General features: G+C 39.7%; 1 protein-coding gene across 3 annotated transcripts in view; it reads left to right on the plus strand.

The window, feature by feature from the left end:
- Nucleotides 1–20,009, plus strand: part of LOC113546983 (transcription factor COE3) — a 99,446-nt gene that overhangs the window by 43,933 nt on the left and 35,504 nt on the right. For all 3 annotated transcript variants that reach the window (XM_026947122.3, XM_026947121.3, XM_026947123.3), the window contains exons 7-8: nt 19,329–19,410; nt 19,536–19,653. In XM_026947122.3, coding sequence (XP_026802923.1) covers nt 19,329–19,410; nt 19,536–19,653 — 200 coding nt within the window. The remainder of the gene's footprint in view (nt 1–19,328; nt 19,411–19,535; nt 19,654–20,009) is intronic.

The following is a 20,009-nucleotide window of genomic DNA, read 5'->3' on the forward strand; positions in this document are numbered from 1 at the left end:
AAGCAAAGTAACTTCAGTTGATGAACTAAAGATACACGAATATGAAGGTATGTCATTTGGATTGAAGGATGGCTCAGTGAAAACTGACAACTGGATCAGCTGGATCATGTAGATCTATTACAGTCTGGATGAATCAAAGCCAAAACAACAAAGAGCGAAACAGGAAGAGACAGTCGTCTGGGACTTCCTGTTTCCTGAGTGACCGTGTGAGTGTGTTTAGCAGTGTAATCAAAGCGAGGGGCCAGGAGAGCCAGGAAAGGAGGGGGGTGTAAAAAAAAAATAAAGATTGACACGGACCATGCAGCCGGCGACAAGCCGCCTCGTCGCGTTTGTTCAGCAAAATTAAACACCCCGGACTTTTTTCACCTGCGCCGGCAAGCAGCCGCGCATATGGCCCGCGAGTTAAAAATAAAGACAATGCGCATACATTACCATGCATAATGCAGCGCGACCCCCATTTAATATGCAAATGCGCTGAAATATTACTGAACACCTTCTGTTCGGAGCGAATACATTTGAATTTGCAATTAGAATTATCCTGTATAATTAATGAAAAGCGTCAATTTTTGGCCGTGCGCTAATTTGATTAAACATGTTGATGAGGCATTTAGCAGGCCGAATGCACCGAGTGTGAAACCGGACTGGTGGAAGAGAGAGAGAGAGAGAGAGAGAGAGAGAGAGAGAGAGAGAAGCTGGTTCAGGTCTCTCTAACCTGAATATGTGTGTGTTAGTTGTAATGACAGTATGTTTGTCCTGACCATGTGTTGTGGATGGCACTGAACAAATTGCCTCGATTGCGTTATGGCTTTGCTACAAATCTGGCACTGTGCGTATACACACAAACCCACCCACACACAAATACACACACACGATAGCTATAAAGAATTCCTCAAATAGTGTGTGTGTGTGTGTGTGTGTGTGTGTGTGAGAGAGAGAGAGAGAGAGAGAGAGAGAGTAATGCATGTGTATCGGCATGTGTATTGTTCCGCATATGAGCCATCACACTCCCTTCCAAAACACACAAATCACAAGAGATGATAAAATTCCCAGGCCTGTGTGTGTGTGTGTGTGTGTGTGTGTGTGTGAGTGAGATAGAGCTCTGGCTCCAGCAACTCTTGTTCAGTCTGTGTTTTCTGTTGTATACATGAGCCATATATACATGCACTTGAGATCCTAAGAAAGAGAGAGATTTTTGGCACGAACAGACATTCTGTGTGTGTGTCTCAGTGTGTTCACCGGTGAACCATGTACGTCTCCATGCGATCGAGTGTGCAACTGTCTGAATATTCATTTTACTTTTTGGTGAGTGTGTGAGTGAATGTATTGGAAGTGTGTGTGTGTCTGGGACACGTCCAAGTTTTGCACCTGCATCATACCTCATAGGGACCCTTCAGTCTTTCTCTCACTCTGTTACGGATTCATATCGATTGCATCTCCATCTGTATAAATATGTATATGAATATAAAGTAACTCAGGTTTAACTTACACAACTAATATAACACAATGCAAACATCACACACACACACACACACTCACTCAGACTGGAATGCAACCTCATATGTAGATGCTTAGAGAAAAATAATACATGTTCATGAAAAAAATGATGTCATCTTACCCAGCTGTACTTCCTGTGATGTTTTTTTCCAGAGTACTAGGCAAGTCTACCAAGTGTGTATATGCGCAATACATTTCGTATGCCCTTAGTTGTAATTTGCACCTTTATTAGTATATTTATGGTAGGAGTGTTATTCCAGCAGTTATGGTACTTAGCCGTACCAGTAAGACAAATGCATTCATTAGATAATAATGTAATGTAATAAATTGAATAAACATGTAAATAAAAAGCAGCCTCGGATGAGTTAAGAAGCCTATTTTGCCTATACATGCCTATTTTGAGTTGTATTTTTATCTCTTTATATTCATAAATAGATAAAAAATAATGCAAAACAACTCAAATGCTCAGTAACATGGGTCTCTTAGGTTTCAGAATAAGACCATGAATCCTTACGTCAACTCTCAAATTTGGCAAACAGTGCAAACCCAAAACTGTTTGTGCCACACAATTGAGTCAGTCACACATATTTAAATACAAATGTGATTCATAAACACTGGAGGAATCCGTTCCCTGAACATTCTGCTGTGTGTGTGTGTGCAGGTCCGAGTCAGTGTGCGTATGTGTGGGTGTGTGTGTGTGTTTGCGTGTGCTTGTCCTCGTCTGGTCTCTGTCGTCCCGTTATTAGTGTTCGAGGGAGCAGCTGCCTCCCCAGCTGCACACTGACGAGGTGATTTATTAATTGGGAGGCTGTTTTTTTTTCTTTTTAATCTCGCACATTGTGATGTGACGTGACAAGACCACAGTCTCTTTGTGTTTTCCTCAAAGCCCGAAATCTGTGTGTATGATCTGAGAAATGATGAACTGGTGAGAATAAGTGAGATCAATCCTGGGACCTGCTATCTTCTAGTTAATGGTGCAGAACCTTAAACCAGTATAGTGGTGTATAGCCAGAGATGGACAGTATGGTGACAGATAACCATGGTAGGGTGGACAGTATGGTAATATGTCACTATAGTATAGTGGATAGTATGGTGGTTTTTGAACATTACAGGACAGTGTGGTGGTAGATGACCATAGTACAGTGAACAATATGGTGGTTTATAACAGTACTGGAATGTATTGTACAGTATGATTGTTTTTAATGAGAGGAGACCGTGGTATGGTGGACAGGATGGTGTATGACCATAGTGTAGTGCTCAGTATTGTGGTGATTGACCATAGTATGGTGGACAGTATGGTAATGAATAAGCATAGTGTGATGGACAGTATGGCAGCGTATGATCAGTAAAGTGGACAGTGATGTGAGACCATAGTATAGTGAATAGTATGGTGGTATATGACAGGATTGGACGGTATGTTGGTGTAGTACCAAAGTATGCTGGTCAGTACAGTAAGAGAAGACCACTGAATGGTGCACAATAGCCTGTTAAATGACAGTAAGTATTGGGGACAGTATGGTGGAGCATGAGCATTATGACCCTATTATGATGCACCGTATGATGGTGTGTGACCATAGTATAGTGGATAGTATGGTGGTTTATGATAGTACTAGACAGGATGGTGGCATATGGCTACGCTATCCTGATGGGTATAGTGAGAGAAGACCATGGTATGTTAGACAGCATGGTAGTGTATGACCATATTATGGTGCTATAACTATAGCACACTAGATAGTGTGGTTTGTCGATTTATTATCATCAGTATTTTTGCGTTTTATGGTTTATGACCAATGTTTGCTGGACAGTATGCTGCTTTATGACCATAGTATAGTGAATAGTATGCTAGTGTATGACCATAATATTGTGGATAGTATAGTAGTGCTTGGCCATTGTATAGTGGAGTGTGACCAAAGTATGGTGGATGGTCTGCTGGTGTATGATCACAGTATAGTTGACAGCATGATTTTTATGACCATAGTATAGTGCACAATATGATGGTTTATGATCGTAGTATAGAGGAAACTATGATGGTTTATGACTATAGTCTAGAAGACAGTATGATGGTATATGGCCATAGTATAGTGCACAGTATGCTGGTGTATGACCATAGTATTATGGAGAGTATACTGGTGTAAGACCAGTGGACAGTATGCTGGTGTATGACCATAGTATAGTGAAGGGTGTGATGGTATATGGCCATAGTATTGGAGACAGTATAATGGTTTATGACCGCAGTATGGTGGACGGTATGCTGGTGTATGGTCATAGTATGGTGGATGGTGGTGTAGTAAATGGCTGTAGTATGTTAAAAAGTATGTTGATGTATGACATACTACACAGTATGGGGATGTATGATGATATGTTTCCATGCACTTCTTAAACATATACAATGTCATAGAACATAAATTATGAAAATAACAAATCTTATGCAAATTTGTTAGAATCCTAAAGAGCTGTAGTGGTTTATCTGCATTCCATAGGAATGAATTCGTGATTACAGCTGTGGCTGTGAGCGCTAACACCGCCCTCACCCTAAGAACTCATGCAAACTCTTAAAAATCATACGGCTGTGCTGGATAAAAAGGGCTCTCCTACAGTGCGTAACCTTTAGAATCAGCATCCACCATTTCACATGATGAAAATATCAATATCCATTTAGAGGAAACTGATGTATTTAGATAACCATGCCTCGTAGCATCTGATTAATCGATGTGGCTGAGATGCAGCAATATAGCGGGCCAGACAACACTTTAGAATCCTTCATTAGCATTTCTCCTCAGGATAGCTTTGTAGACTCTTTAAAATATGCATGATGAATAATTGACAGGGTTGAAAACGCAAGACCGTGAAATGCAGACCAGCTTCAGGAGGAAGCAGCAAACAAGTGTCAGTACTTTCTTGCCCTCATTTTTCAGACTTTTAGCACTTTTTATGCTAAGTCAACTTGATTTCAGTAAAAAAAAAACAAGGTTCAGGAATACTACCTAGTCATAAGAAAGGCTGCGAGTGCTAACCCTGCACCTTAGGCAAACCTTCGGAGTTGTATCATCCACAGTGTCATGTCTTTACAGATATTTCTAAGTGTGCATAGAGTGTGGTTTATGCTAGCAGGCATGAGCAAGCCAGTCTTATGCAAATTTTCAAGTAACTCTCCAACTCATGCTAACCTTAACTATCCCTAAAAATAAAGCCCAGTGGTTAAGGTTTGAATCCCAGGACTACCAGAACACCATGAAAGGGTCCTTGATCAAGATCCTTAAATGACAACAAGTCAGACTGTATCCTCCATGAATAGTGAGTCTTCCCATTGTGGTTAAACCAAGTATACTGTATCTGTATGGAGTTTAATGGCAGCAGTACCCAGTTTACACGCCTGCAGAGTCTCAAGAGGACCTCGTCCTATAAATCAATACAGAATCTGAGAGTGTGTCGTGTAAATTTACTCAGCTGTCTAGAGCAAAGTGTGCAGATTCGACATATTAAGGCTGGGTCATGCTTACAGAATGTAAATTCCTGAAAGCCTGGAACGTTCTAGGTTATCCGAAGAAAAGAAGATATTTACAAGCTGTCCATCAAACGAGGTGGGAAGGGGTAGTAAACAGGAAGTAATAGGTGAAGATGTGTTTTGTTGTTGTTTGTTTGGTTTGGCTGGTTATCGGCTTACCTAAGCATGGATGTTTAACTAACGTCAGCTATTTTCTACAGTTTGCTGAATAAAATAGCTAGCTAATGAATTAAGGCTAGTCTTAATTACTCGAAGCATTTACAATTTTTCCCCCAAAATATACACTCAACTGGTTGCTTAAATCCAATTATTTCGTCAAATAATATTGAATTTAAATACCAGTTCAGCTAAATACACTGCTATTAGCATGGAGCCGACCCGTCCACTGACATGTGATAGTGTTTTTGTGGCAAAATTCTTTTTTTCTCTTTCTAAGATTTTCTTGTTAGCAATGTTGGTACCTGTCTAGTGGCTAACAGGTTAGCGTCTAGAACGTTAGTTGCATAAGCAAGCTGGTTAATTGTACCTATGAGAAAATAAGCCATGGCCCAACAAAGTATTCTTTGGTTGGAGTGACAGTTTGGTCTACCATTTTGTAAAAACTCTGGTCTGTTGAACAGAATTATGGGATATTGTACATTGTGAAAGATACGTAAAATGTTTTGCCAGAGAGTTACTGGAGATCAAGGTAGCTTCCTGAATCTCCAAAAACCAAGGCACACATGAAGGACTCTAGGATGTTGTAGGAACCATGAAGTCCTAACGAGGAACTGGTATCAACAAGGCACTTGAAATTACCGAAACAAGGACTGAATGCAAATCATGAAGCTCTCTCTCTCTCTCTCTCTCTCTCTCACACACACACACACACACACACACACAAACACACACACACCATCCGCTGCTCATCAAGGCCCTTGAAAACACTCCTTCATTAGGCAGTCGGAGAAGATGGTGCGTGTTTTGCGTCTTGTCTCGAGCCTGTACGCGTGCTTGGTATTGTCCAAGCCAATTCAGAGCCAGATGGTGGAGCTGGATGTGTGTGAGTGTGTATGTGTGTGAGTGTGTCAGTTCACCTTGTCCGTGACCGTCTCTCCAGCGCAGCAGAGAGGTGTGCCAAACAGATGGATAATACGGACCATCTCGGCACTGCGATTTTAAAACCCGCATCTGGAATTCGTTTTTTTTGTCTTTCTCACTCTCTCTATCTCTTTCTCTTCATCCCAGAAAAACCACAGAGCTGCGTTTGCTCTTTTCGAATCATCTTTCGTTGTTATTTTGCCGTTTCTCGCTTGCCATGCTTGTTTGCTTGTTCTCTCTCTTATTATTTTCACTGCTGTCGTGTTTAATTAAAACCTCACAATATGCCTGGCTCTCAGCTGCACTTCAGAGCTGCTATAACCAAATTGCATTTACTTTGTGAGGATTGCATCACGAGGCCCGTCTTAGAACAACATATCCAACAAACTGCCTCTTATTGCTTCTTCTGAACTTTTCTCTTTTAAATGTTAGCATAAAATTAGCGACACGGACCACATGTAGCATGCCCTGAAGACACTTAGCTTATCTAGTGACACGAATATAGCTGCTATGTAAAAATTTGTATATGTTTGTAAGTGTATGTATGTTAGTTTGAAAGTGTGAATATTTGTTTGCTTCTCATTTTTTCACAAACAATGCAATAAAATTAGCCACACAACAAAAACTAGCATAACCTGAAGCTAGCATAACCTGTTACCTTTTTAAGTGAGACAAAAATTGCCTGCTCTGTTTGAGGTTTTTCTTTTTTGTGTGTGTGCTTCTGTTTTTCCACAAACATACAATAAAATTAGCGACACACAAGAGCTAGCATAACCTGAATTTACTTCTCTTCTTAGCTTATTAAGTGAGACAAAAGATGGCTGCTTTATAAACTTGTTTGAGCATTGTTTTTTTTTAAATTGTGTTGTAGGGTGAAAGTGTGTGCATGTGTGTGCGCGCGTGTGTGCGTGCACGTATCTCTTCTTACAGAGACGCAATAAAATTAGCGGCACACACACAAAACTAGTGTAACCTGAAGGTACTTCTCTTCCTAGTTTATTAAGTGAGACAAAAGATGGCTGCTCAGTAAACTTATTTGAGAGTTGTGCTGTGTGTGTGTGTGTGTGTTTCTCACACACAAATGACGGCCCCGGCACTCAGAAAGGTTAAAGTGGCATAAGCGATATTAAACCGCCATGGCTGAGAGGCAGCCCCCGGGCTGTTATTCAAATGCAGGAGTTATTTTTAATTTCGCTCCAATAAAGCGAGACGTAAGTGGCTTCCCCGCGCCGATCCTTAATTAAATACTTCACGCATTATATTAGTCTTGCGATGGCAGCCGCCGGTTCGGAATAGTAATGGCCATAAAGAGAAACATTTGTCTGACAGATAAAGTGAGGGATAAATCAAAACCTCCCCCACCCCCTCCAACACCACCACCCCCCAACTCCATAGATACGATACGATTTAGAAATAATAAAATACTCCTGTTTGCTAGCGTGAGAGAAATTAGATGAGGTGTTTTTTTTTTTTTTTTTGTAAGGGCCTGGCCTCTTCTCAGCCCACTCACACACCACAGCGCTGTTGAATTCTCGATTCTGATTGGTCGGAAGGTGCTCATGTGTGATATTCACGCGCTTGTTCTAATACGTCTAATATCATTTTTATAGTAAAGAATAATGTATAATCAGTGATGTGATGAATCTTTCTGTAAGGAGATATTTATTTATTTATTTAACATTTCTGGAAGGAGTCTCCAGTGTCTTTCAGTATTTTCTCAGTAACATGACAAGTCTTATTCATTGGCAAAAAAAACGACTGTTTACACACAAGTGTTATAATGTAAATGATGATAGGAACTAATTAATTGTAATTAATAAAAAGCTTAAATAAATAAATTGTTGCCAAATTGTTGTCGACTTTGGAGTGATATCTCCACTTTCTATCCTAATAATAACTCAATTCCTGGTCAAAATTACATTATATATATATATATATATATATATAATATGACTCTTGACAACATTGTGATTGGGAAGTTAGCATTAATTATCTGCATTATCTATCTTTAATTATGTTTTCAATCACTCCATCATTTTGTTTCGTGCCAACATATTTATTTTGTCTCACCCTTACTACTTTTAAAAATACTGTGGCAAAAATACTTCATAATCATGCTAAAATACTAACTTCTGTTAAAAAATTGCAATTAGCAGCTTGAGCAGCTTTAAAGCGAACATGGGTCAGCTGTTGGATATTTTTAAAGATTAAACTTTTTAAAGATTTTTTTTAATTAAATGTTCATTCATTTATTCCTTCATTAGCCTCCTTAGTGTGGGCTTATTTAACATTTAAGACTAAAGATTTTTAGCTTTTCGGTGTCCATCATTCCTTTTCACACGTTTCCTTTCTTACAGCATAGCCATCTTGTCGGTGTGTAAGAAAAGAAAAAAAAAAAGCCAGCGTGAAAAATGGGGCCATTTGGACTTGTTTGTAAGTCCTGTCAAGAAGCAGCACCTCTAGCCCGCTCCGGTTAACAAATTGGATGTTTAATCTGGTGACATTCCTATCTGGGCCAAGGGCTAATGTATGTGTCTAAGAATAGGCGTTCGGCCTCTCTGATAGATGGAGGGCTATTATAGGCCGTATTTAAATCCGAGCGAGTGATTCCTTCAGAAGCGAGCGACAGCTTGAGGAGGGACTGGATGAAACTGTCAGTCTAAACGCATCAGGAAGGAGGTTTTTCTTTGTTTTTTCTCTTTCTCTCTTGTCTTGATAGACTGGGCAGGATGAAAGCTGAGGTGTTGCAGAGAGAACCGATGGTGTTTTGTAGGAGCGTGATGGAAAGTTTGCCGTCAAGTCTATAGGAAGAAACGTCTATCATGCTACCGTCCACACCTCACACGTGTGCACTGGACCAAATCTTCCTCACAGAATAGAGCAGCACTGTTGAATTGGTCAGGAGGTGTTGATTAATTTTCTCTGACAGTAGTGCAACTGCAAATCACGGGTTTATACAGAATTAGTGCAATTCTTCTGATACGTTACTATAGTAACAAAGTACACAGGGATTTTCTATATCGGATGCTCCACATAAACAGGATTAAATATGTGTTTAACAAACAAAACAACATGTGTAGTTGTTCATATGGTTACGTTTCTGAGAGGAGATTTTCATTTCACATTTATGGAAGGAGTCTCCAGTGTCAGGGCTTTGTAACAAACAGAGGTAAAGCTCTATCGTTAAGTTTTCAGACGTTGGAAAATCAGAAAATCTGTTTCCTGTACTGTCGGGCTGTGTAACTGTGTCAGGGCTTTAAAGCGCATGATGAATCCTGATAGTGTGTGTGTGTGTGTGTGTGTGTATGAAGAAACATGCTTGAGTCTGATCTGCGCTCTCACTATGAGGTCACTGTCCACACATATTTCTCTTCCTCTCCAAATGTGCATTATGTCATGCGGTGAGACAAATATGTACTTTTCCATGGCAACAGAGCGCAAAGTGCAGCCAGGGGACCTCGACAAACCTGACTGGTGTGTGTGTGTGTGTGTGTGTCTGTCTGTCTGGAAGAATATATGAGTAAGTCAGGTATGTATGTGAACATGAACATGTGTATGGAGTGTGAGAAAATGTGTGTGTGTAACTGGATGTCTTGTATTTGGTCCACGCTAAGTAAAAAACAGAAGGATCGCTGGTCTACTCAGGCAAACACACACACACACACACACACACACACATACACACACATACACACATACACACACAGATGTAAACGAGTGATTAGTTGTGTTCTTCCCCTTGCTCTGCGCTCCAGGAATTGTGCCTGTGCTTTAGCTGAGGAATTGATATTGACTGAAACAGCTGTGTGACAGAGAGTGTGTAACACACACACACACACGCACACACGTCTTTTCTCTCTATCTGTCTCTATCTGTCCCTTTTTCTCTTTTACTCACTCTCTCTCTTTTTCTCCCTGACTTTCCATCCCCTCTCTCTTTTTCTTAAAATGTTTCTTTTAATTTCTCTCCCTTTCTCTTTCTCTTTCTCTCCCTCTCATTCGCTCCTGTTCTTTATCTTAATCTCTATTTCTCTCACTCATTCTTCCTCTGTCTATGTATCCCCCAGTTTATCTCGTTCTTTCAATTTCTCTCTCTCTTTCTATTTCTATGTCTATATCTCTCTCCCTTGTTCTCTCTATCTATTTCTTGTTATCTGTTTCTCTCTCTGTCTCTACCTATTACTATGTCTCTATCTCTTCCTGTCTCTCTCTCGAGTTCTGTCAATCTCCCTCTCTCTTTCTCTTGCCCCCTTTCTATATTTCTCTCTCTCTCTCTTTGTGGCCTTATGGCCTTTATGTCTGTCAGTCATAGTAAAGGAGGCGTGGTCTCTGTGTCTCCCAGTAAAGGAGGCGTGGTCTCTGTGTCTCCCAGTAAAGGAGGCGTGGTCTCTGTGTCTCCCAGTAAAGGAGACGTGGTCTCTGTGTCTCTCAGTAAAGGAGACGTGGTCTCTGTGTCTCCCAGTAAACGAGGCGTGGTCTCTGTGTCTCCCAGTAAAGGAGACGTGGTCTCTGTGTCTCTCAGTAAAGGAGGCGTGGTCTTTGTGTCTCCCGCTGTGTCTGTTGAGGTGTGGCCTCTGCATCTGTCAGTCCTATTGAAGGAGGTGTGGCCTCTGTGTCTGTCAGTCCTATGGAGAGAGGCATGGCCTCTATATCTTTCTGTCCTATTGGCGTGGCCTCTGTAGTTTTCAGGCCTATAGAAATGGGCATAGCCTCCATATCTGTCCGTCCTACCGAAGGAGGCGTGGCCTCTGTATCTGTCAGCCCTATGGAAGGAGGCCTGAACTCTGTACCTGTTAGGACTAAGTAAAGAGGCATGGCTTCAGTCAGTGAAAGAAGCGTGGCCTCTCTATCTGTCAGTCCTATGGAAGGAGGTGTGGCCTATCTTCTTGTCAGTCCTATTGAAGGAGGTGTGGCCTATGTTCCTGTCAGTCCTATTGAAGGAGGTGTGGCCTCCCACTGCTCAAAACCTACATGTTTGCATGATCAAAACAGCTCTAAAGTGTATCGCATTAAATATTTGGCTTCTTTAAGTTTATTTGTCATACTTCGGCTCATATTTTGACCATATAATAAAATGTGAATCATATATTTTTTTTTAACAGAGACACACAGCCTTTGCAATATGAAGTTGTTGCATGTCAGGAGGACTGTAAAAGATGCTTTCGGATATAGAAACTGTATGTTCAGAGCTAATACGAGAGAGCAGGAGGACAGAGAGAGAGAGAGAGCGAGAGAGTGAGAGAGAGAGAGAGAGAGAGAGACAGACAGACAGACAGACAAAAATACGGCACTGTTTTAGTGCCTTATTAAATATTTAGTTTGATTGTACATGGTCCTGTAATTGCCATCTTGGCCTGTGAATTATTAATAGCATGTAGCAGAGCCAAGGAGAGTCCCATTCTCTGAGAATTGGCTAGGTGGTCTCATACGGGCACACACACACACACATACACACACACCTTTATTGTTGGTCGTAAATCTGGATAAATGCTTTAGGGTTCAGGCGAAGACTGAGGTCTGAATATGAATATCATCTGTCTGCTCATGTTCCTGAAATTATACTGAAGGAAAAAAAATAGCTGAATAAATTAGCATGTTTGTTTTTGTGGGACTGATACTCCATGATTTAGTGTCAAATCAAGGTTTGTAGAGATTTCAGAATTCTAGAAATGTCCTTTTTTGGGTAAAAACACTACAGAAAGTTCATTGTTCATTATCTGACACTTTTTCATGTAACATCGCATCCCAAAGTGTTTCATTAGCTTTATATAGCTTGTTGTTTCTGAGTGTAAACACACTAATTTCACTAGTATGCTAAGTATGCGAAACAATTTGGAACATAGCTAATTTGTAAATTGTATTTCATACAAATTATAAGTATGAAGTATGATGAGCTGAGTGCTAACTCCGCCCCTTTACTTCAAACTCTTTTGTAACTTTATGTACATTAAACTTTACCTTTCCAACCCAAATTTAGCCGTTTGTAACTATTCGTGTTGTACATCGCTAACATTTACAACAGGCTAGTTTGTCCTCTTTATGGGTCTACTTCACATGATCGGGTTAACAAATCCGATAGGAAAAAAAAAAACAAGACGTTAACATTCCTGTACATTATCCAGCGCTGTGAAGTATTTTTTACCTGAGAATGGGAACACAGTGCGTTTTTAAAAATACCACCTCTGAAATGGAGCTTCTTCTTCTTGACTAGCGTAATAAGTGCGAGACTCCAGGGAAAGGTGCGTGTAGAGTGTGTGTATGTGTGTAAGAGAGCGAGAGAGAAAAAGAGGAAGAGATAGGTCAGAGTTAAGGTGCTTCTCTTCACACGTCAAGTTAGAACAGTGTTGTGTGTCAGAGTGGCTTGATGTCGAACTTTCACCTCGCTGTTTTCTTCAGGCGGAGTAGCCATGGTGTGAGTTAGCTAGCTTATGCTAGCTTGCTAGCAGTGTCTGACTGCACACACTACATAATCCTGCAACCACGCGAATATCAGCCTCCGTCATTTATACTTCAGTGCCGTCTTTATAAGTATTAGAGCCAAAGTTGCATGAAATGTGTTGTCCTGAAATAGCGGTAATTAACAGTTCCTCCATTTTGTTTTAAAAAGAACCCTTTGTCACACATCATTATTAATTATTATCGTACGCATTCAAGGTTTGGCAATTTGCAAGCTTTCATTTTTAATATTAACTTAGACAAACTTGCCAAGAAGTGATGTTAATAACAGCTAACTAAACTAGCTGAGAATGTCTTTACAACATATTTTTGTTGCTTTTTTATTATTTTAAAGACAAATTTAACACACTGTCATACTAAACAATCCAACATCCAAGAGGTTTTCTGGAAGGAGTCTCCGTGCAAGGACAGAGGGCTTTGCATTTTACAGTTTGTCGCTAACTTAAAAAAAAATAAAAGAAAAGTAAAGGAACAACATTTTACAGCTGCTAAAACATAAGTAAAACAAAGAACTAACTTTGACAGCATTAAATGTAACTATAATTTGATAAAAATACGCTATTCTTAATTCTAAATTAATAAAAAAATTACTTGTTGACAAAGCGCTGTGATGTAAGAGGAATAAAACACTCCAGGGTGTCGTGTTGTAGGAAAATAATCAACGTTGGCGTGTTAACAGGAAATCTGCTTCCTCATCGCACCCCAACGTTGATTATTTTCCTGTAACAGCACAACATGACGTGTTTTATTCCTTTCGTAGTGTGTATATAGTGCACAATATCACACTATAGACATTGTACCCTACTGTACATCACAACTGCTGTTTATTTAGTATAATAGTTTCTGTGAGAGATATATAGCTACACACAGAGAGAGAGAGACAGAGAGAGAGAGAGAGAGAGAGAGAGAGAGAGAGAGAGAGGTGTATTTAGGGGCAGCAGTAATTCCTGACACTGTGTCGGAGGCACATTAGGCGAGTGACAGGGCCACACACTCCTCTTGTAATTGATGGCAGGCCGATGTAATGAGGTGATGGCTTACAACAGAGACTCCACTCAGCTCATTATCTTTACCTACTTTATAAGAGCAGAGAGACGAGAAGGAGAGAGAGAGAGAGAGAGAGAGAGGCCGTGAAACTAATAACTGACTCTTGGCTCTAGATGGACATTAATAATTGATGTTGTTTTAATAAGTTTTCGATGAGGAGGGAGACTTTCAACATGAAGGCTTCTGTCTCTCTACATCTCTCTCTCTCTCTCTCTCTTTCTCTCTCGCTGTCTCGCCCATTCTTCCTCCATTTCTTCTCACTCTCTCAGTCTATGGATCAGTTTTTATTCCTCCGTCCTGAGACGTACGGTCCCTCGTGTGGTCTAAAATATGTGCTTTACAATTCATGATTTATTATTGTTTTCTTTAGACCTGTTGTAGCTTGAATTAGAAATTAAAAATGACAAGTATTTTTTTTTATAATTATCAACGAAAATAACGGCTTCATATGTAGCTCATGTTGTTATTGCATGTCTTCCATTTTAAGAAAAGTCCCAAATTACGTGTGTATATATATATATATATATATATATATATATATATATATATATATATATATATATAAGTGTTTTGAAATAAAACTATAGCTACGAATATCTACATTACCTGTAGTACTTTATGTTGCTAGCTTGTTGCTTTATGCAGTGCTAACTAGCTACTAGCTATTTCACTAGCTAGTATTCAGCAGTAATTTTGCCTGTCAGTGATGTCAGAATTATGATAAATGCAATTTAGAAAAAAAAAAGTGTTACGGTATTTACATGAATTCATAGTTCATAACCTATATAATAGCTACCTAAACAGCTAACTAACCACTAATTTTTCTGTTGGCTAGCAGCTAATTAGCTGCTAGGTATTTCACTAAATATTAAACTAGCTAGTAAACAGTAATTTTGACTTCCAATCAGGTCAGAAGTATGATAATTGCAATTTCAATAAAAATTTTTTATGGTATTTATATGTCAGAAATGTGTAATTATCATACTTCTGACATGGCTGAAAGGCAAACTTAAACTTAAATACTAGCTAGCTAAAAAGCTAACTAACTAATAATCTGTCTATTTACTAGCAGCTCATTAGCTAGTAGCTATTTCCCAATTTTGCTTTTCCGTTACATTAGAATTATGATAATTACGAGTTTCTTGTGTATAAATGCACTTGACATTTTTCACAATTACAATTACTTCACAATTTGGAAAGTGAAAAAGGGGGCAGCTATTAGAATAGAATTTAGCTTTAGAATTTAACTGCATTTAACTCTATGAACATTTATCAAAATGTTTACCATTTTCAAACAAAGACCTCGTAATAAACAACATAGCATAGTTTAACTTGCTTTCTTAGCTTTCTTTCATATTTTTGCTTGTTTTTTAGCTACCACAGTAGGTAATTTTAGTGTTTAGTGGCATAGAAACGATTAATTTCCGAATTTGAGACGATGAACCCCGCTAGCGAACACCGCTCACTGAGACATATCATAATTACGCTAATGCACTACAAAGAAGAGCGTAAAGCTAACATTCTCGTTTGTAGCTACTGTTCATCATGTGTTATATGTATGTATGTTTCCCAGACGACATTTTATTTTCTCAGAAATCTTTTGTTTTTTAATTATTAGTTGTTATCGTCAGACACTAGCACTGAGGGTACACCCTGAATCACCCATTCGAGTCCGAACGTTTTAGAGAAAGTTTATACTTCAGAGTTACGTCGTGTGCTGATTACATTTCCATTCAGTTTCCGGAGACTGTTTTTTTTAGCACTAGCTCTCCCCAGAATCTCTCTCTCTCTCTCTCTCTCTCTCTCTCTCTCTCTCTCTCTCCCCTCTCACCCCCGACTTCCTGTTTAAGACCTTCACTCTGCACTGGGTCTAAAAGTGAGCACTAGGAAACTCCAAAGAGAGTGAGCTTTGAAGCGCTGCCCGTTCTTCCACGGTGGGATCGGGAATCTCGCATTCCTTATCAACTCTTGCCCAGTGGCAGCTGGAGGAAATGAGGAATCTGAGGCATTGATGTTCTCTCTCTCTCTCTCTCTCTCTCTTTCTCTCTCGTTCTTTTTACCCTCTCGCTTGTCTTTTTGTCTCCCAAAGAGTTTGTCCAAAAATTAAAAATACATAATTTTCCCTGCAGCTGAGACGAGTATTTGAGGTAGTTTTGCGTTGGAGTTATAAAGCTAATGTAGCTAACAATTAATGTTGACTTATAGCCACCAGTTTAGCAGGTTTCTATTATGATTCGGATGCAGTTTTTTCCAGGGGTTTTGAGTGAAATGATGTCAATACGGAGACAATCAACATCCTTCAGTCACAATGCTAAACTGGTAGCTATAAGCCTCCTTTACTTGTTAGCAACATTAGCCTTGCAAATGAAAAACTGCAAAAATGAAAAAAACAAACATAAGACACCAAACATGGCTGTGTACAAGTCTTTCTTTCTTTCTTTCTTTCTTTCTGAAATCTTTTTTGTTTCTTTCATCTGGACATCCTTGTCTTCTATCCTTCTTGTTTTCTATATTTCTTTTTTTCCTTTATGCTCCTTTGTTTTTTGTCATTTGTTTCTTTCTTTCTTTCTTTCTGAAATCTTTTTTGTTTCTTTCATCTGGACATCCTTGTCTTCCTTTTTCTTTCTTTCTTTCTTTCTTTCTTTCTTTCTTAAATCTTTTTTGTTTCTTTCATCTGGACATCCTTGTCTTCTATCCCTTCTTGTTTTCTATGTTTCTTTTTTTCCTTTATGCTCCTTTGTTTTTTGTCATTTGTTTTTCTTTCTTTCTTTCTTTCTTTCTTTCTTAAACCTTTTTTGTTTCTTTCTTGCTTTCTTTCTTGCTTTCACCCTGCCCTCTTTTTTTCTCCTACTCGTTCTTTTTCGGCTGGACGCTGCGTCTCTGTGCTATCTCTCGCTTCACTTTACCAGCGCCTCGTCTCCTGCTGCGTTTTAATTCAATCCCTATTGATCCATATCTCTCCTCCCAAGGACTCTAATATCATATGAATGGAGCTCGGGGATGGAGCCCCCATATTATTGTATTCCGCACCCATAAAGGGCATTAGCAGCCTTCAGAGCAACCCGGATCGAGTGTCAGTCGATACTGGCTAAATAGAGCAAAGCCCCTCACTCTCTCTCTCTCTCTCTCTCTCTCTCTCTTACTCTCACTATATCTCTCCACTGTGATTACGAAATGCACATATTTCTTGAGCAACAGGACACTCGTTGATGCCTCTCTCTCTCTCTCTCTCCATCACTCTCTCTCTCTCTCTCTCTCTCTCTCTCTCTCTCTCTCTCTGAGTGCTGTAGGGGAAAATGGGTGGGGGGGTTTAAAATGTACGTGGCGATTATGTCATGCCAGGCAAAGTGAGGTTTTAAAAAATCACCCGAGTTACTGGCGTGTGTTTTTAAAGATATTGTTACTGTCTTATTAGGGGGGAAATCGATGCGGTCAGCAGATGGCAGTCGTTTATATCACTGACAGGGGTTTCTCCACTCCCACAATCCCCCTCTCTCTCTCTTCATACAGACCAAGAAGATGGAAGGAAAAGAGAAAAGGGAAAGGTGTAGCAAGAAAAGAGAGGGGGGGAAAGAAAGAATAGAGAATGGAGGAAGTGGAAGAAGAGGGTGGCGAGGAAATAGAAGCAGGAAGAAGAAAGGAAAAAAAATGAGGACGAAGGTGGGAGAAAGATGGAAGAGGAGAGAGAGAGATGGCGAGGAAGAAGGAGACACAGAAGTAAAAGAGGAAGTAGGAATGAGGAGGGAAAAAGCAAGAACAGAAGAAACGGATGCGGAAGCAGGAAAAAGTGGAGAAAATCAGAAAAGCAGGAAATAGGAGAGGAGGAAAAAGTGTGTGTGTGGGAGGGGGGGAGACAAGTAGGGAAGTGAAAAGAAAGTGAAAGAAAAAGGGCAGAGAAAGAAGGTAAAAGAGGAAATAGAGTAGGAAGTGAAACAGGAAGAGGGGAAGCGATGATAAAGAAGGAGACGGGAGGAAAAAATATGAGAAAATTCAGAGAGGAGGAGAAAGGAGGAAGAAAGAAGAGGAGGAGGGGGAAGACATAAGGTGACAGGAGGAAAAGGAGGAAATGCAAGGCGAACAAGAGGAGAAAGAAGGAGAAAAGGGGGAAATAAAGGAGATAGAATAATAAAGGAGGAGCTAGCTGAGAGAAGAAATTGAATGACTGATAAAGAAGGGAAAAGAGGAGAAAGAAAAAACAAGGGAAAAGAAAGAAAGGAAGGGAAAAGGAAAAAGATAAGAAAATATGTAGATGAAAGGAGAGAGGATGATAAAGGAATGAATGAATGATAGTAGAGCATGAGAAGAGAAGAGAAGAGAAAATAAGGAAGAGAAATAAACAGAAATGTAGGAAGTAGTACAAACAAGAGAAAAAAAGAGGAAAGAGAGGAGGAAAAAGGAAGTGGAGAGAGGAGGAGGAGGAAAAGGAGAGGAGTAATGTGATCCTGGGTTCATGAATGAGGTTATCCTCTGGTTAATGTGACATGACTGTCAGCGACCTTGGCCGCCGTTAACCGCCGGATTATTATTGTGATAATGCGACAATTAAAAGGGAAGCACTCGATCAAAACGCCGGCGCCGGTGATGGATGCGCAGAGATTAGCGGGTAGAGGCTAATGCGCTAAAAGTGACATCCATTTCTTACTGTAAGCTAGCTCTATCAGAGAGAACGGCGTCTCGGGTCAGCCTCATCAACACCCGACCCTGAGCTAACGCTGGAAAATAAAAGTGTGTGTGGACTGGATGTTTGTCTTTACCATCGTTCTCAGCGGTACAAGCATTGCCGGGGGGTCTGTGATATTTTATTTATTTATTTTTTTTGTTACTGTGGTTGAAGTCACAACCCATCAATATCAAAGTTATTATTACTTTTTAATTAAGTTCCTGTAATTATTAGCCTGTTTGACTGCTTGAATTTGTTTAATCCAAAACTCAATAATAAAAAATTAATAAAATAAAAAAAACAAGGAAATTTCAGCTCCGTGGCTCCAATAAATATCACAAATATTATTGTTAACATTTACATAAAGAGATTAATGTTTGATCAGTTGAATTAGGGGGTCCATGGAAATTTTAAAAGTTATTTATTTATTTATTTATTTATAGTTTGGCTGTGCAAACACATTGGAGAGCCCCTGGCACAGAGGACAATTACTAGGGTTAGGGCTATGAAATCATGAAATCTCAAAATGTACTCCAATAGAATGTACCCTACTTGGTAGCGGAATACCCATAATGCACTTCAAGCTCTGAAATATCAGCTAATTTGCATGCTCTATCAAAAATAAAGGTGCCAGAAATGCTTCTTTAGAATGACACTGTAGAGGAACCATTGGTTCCCCGATGAACCTGTCGGTCTGTGATTATCATTAAGTGCTTTTTGTTGTTGCGACGTTAAAAGTAATAATTATTTTTCCACCACAAAGGTCCTTCAACATAATGATAATATTTATGGTGGGAAACAATGCTTAAAGAAAAATGCTAAGAATGGTTCTTCTAAATCTAGAATCTATCAGAAATATTTCCAAACTAGGAACTAAGAACCCTTAACTATACAAAGTACTCCTTAAAGAACCCGTGAAGGTCTCATTCCTCCTCTACTTATTCCAACTATGGAAACGAATCACTTTTTATCCAATTTTGTCTGCAGAGACCTTCAAATTTTCTCGTCATCAATGTGGACAAATGATACAACATCAACAAGACAAGTATTAACCAACTTCTTTTATCCCGTTTGTCATTTTTTCCAGATTCTTCCTGAAGTTTTTCCTCAAGTGCAATCAGAACTGCCTGAAAAACGCCGGGAACCCCAGAGACATGAGACGCTTTCAGGTGTGCCACATAACCCCATGAACCCATGAACCAAAGCCAATTCCTGTCCACTATAATTAACTATGGATTATATAAAATCTGCAATTTCAGATCTCTTTCTAAAATATAAAGCTTTGGCTTTCTAGGTGGTGATTTCCACTACGGTGAACGTAGACGGCCATGTGCTGGCCGTGTCAGACAACATGTTCGTCCATAACAACTCCAAACACGGAAGACGCGCTCGCCGCCTCGATCCATCTGAAGGTAAGACACTGCATTTGTTGTCCAGAAGAATTCAAATACAGTCAAGATGAGAGAAGCAGGAAGTAAAAAAGGTTCCTGGAACTAAAGTAAAGTTAAAACTAAAAAAGTAGGACTGTTCGTATCTGAGACATCCAAATCTCCAAGCATGTAACTTTGATGCGTTCGGATGAAAGGCAACACTGTATGTCACTTTCCTCCACTGATCACAATCCGTCTGTTTGTAAGACATCAGGTCTACTGATTAGCTTAGCGTCCTGTTGCTCCAGCACACCTGACTCAAACTCAAACTCAAACTCATCAGCTCTTTGATGAGTTCCATCGAGTGCACTAGAACAACGAGAACGCCCGCACTTGAG

This window comes from Pangasianodon hypophthalmus, chromosome 13 (assembly GCF_027358585.1).
Source record: "Pangasianodon hypophthalmus isolate fPanHyp1 chromosome 13, fPanHyp1.pri, whole genome shotgun sequence".
Lineage (NCBI taxonomy): Eukaryota > Metazoa > Chordata > Actinopteri > Siluriformes > Pangasiidae > Pangasianodon > Pangasianodon hypophthalmus.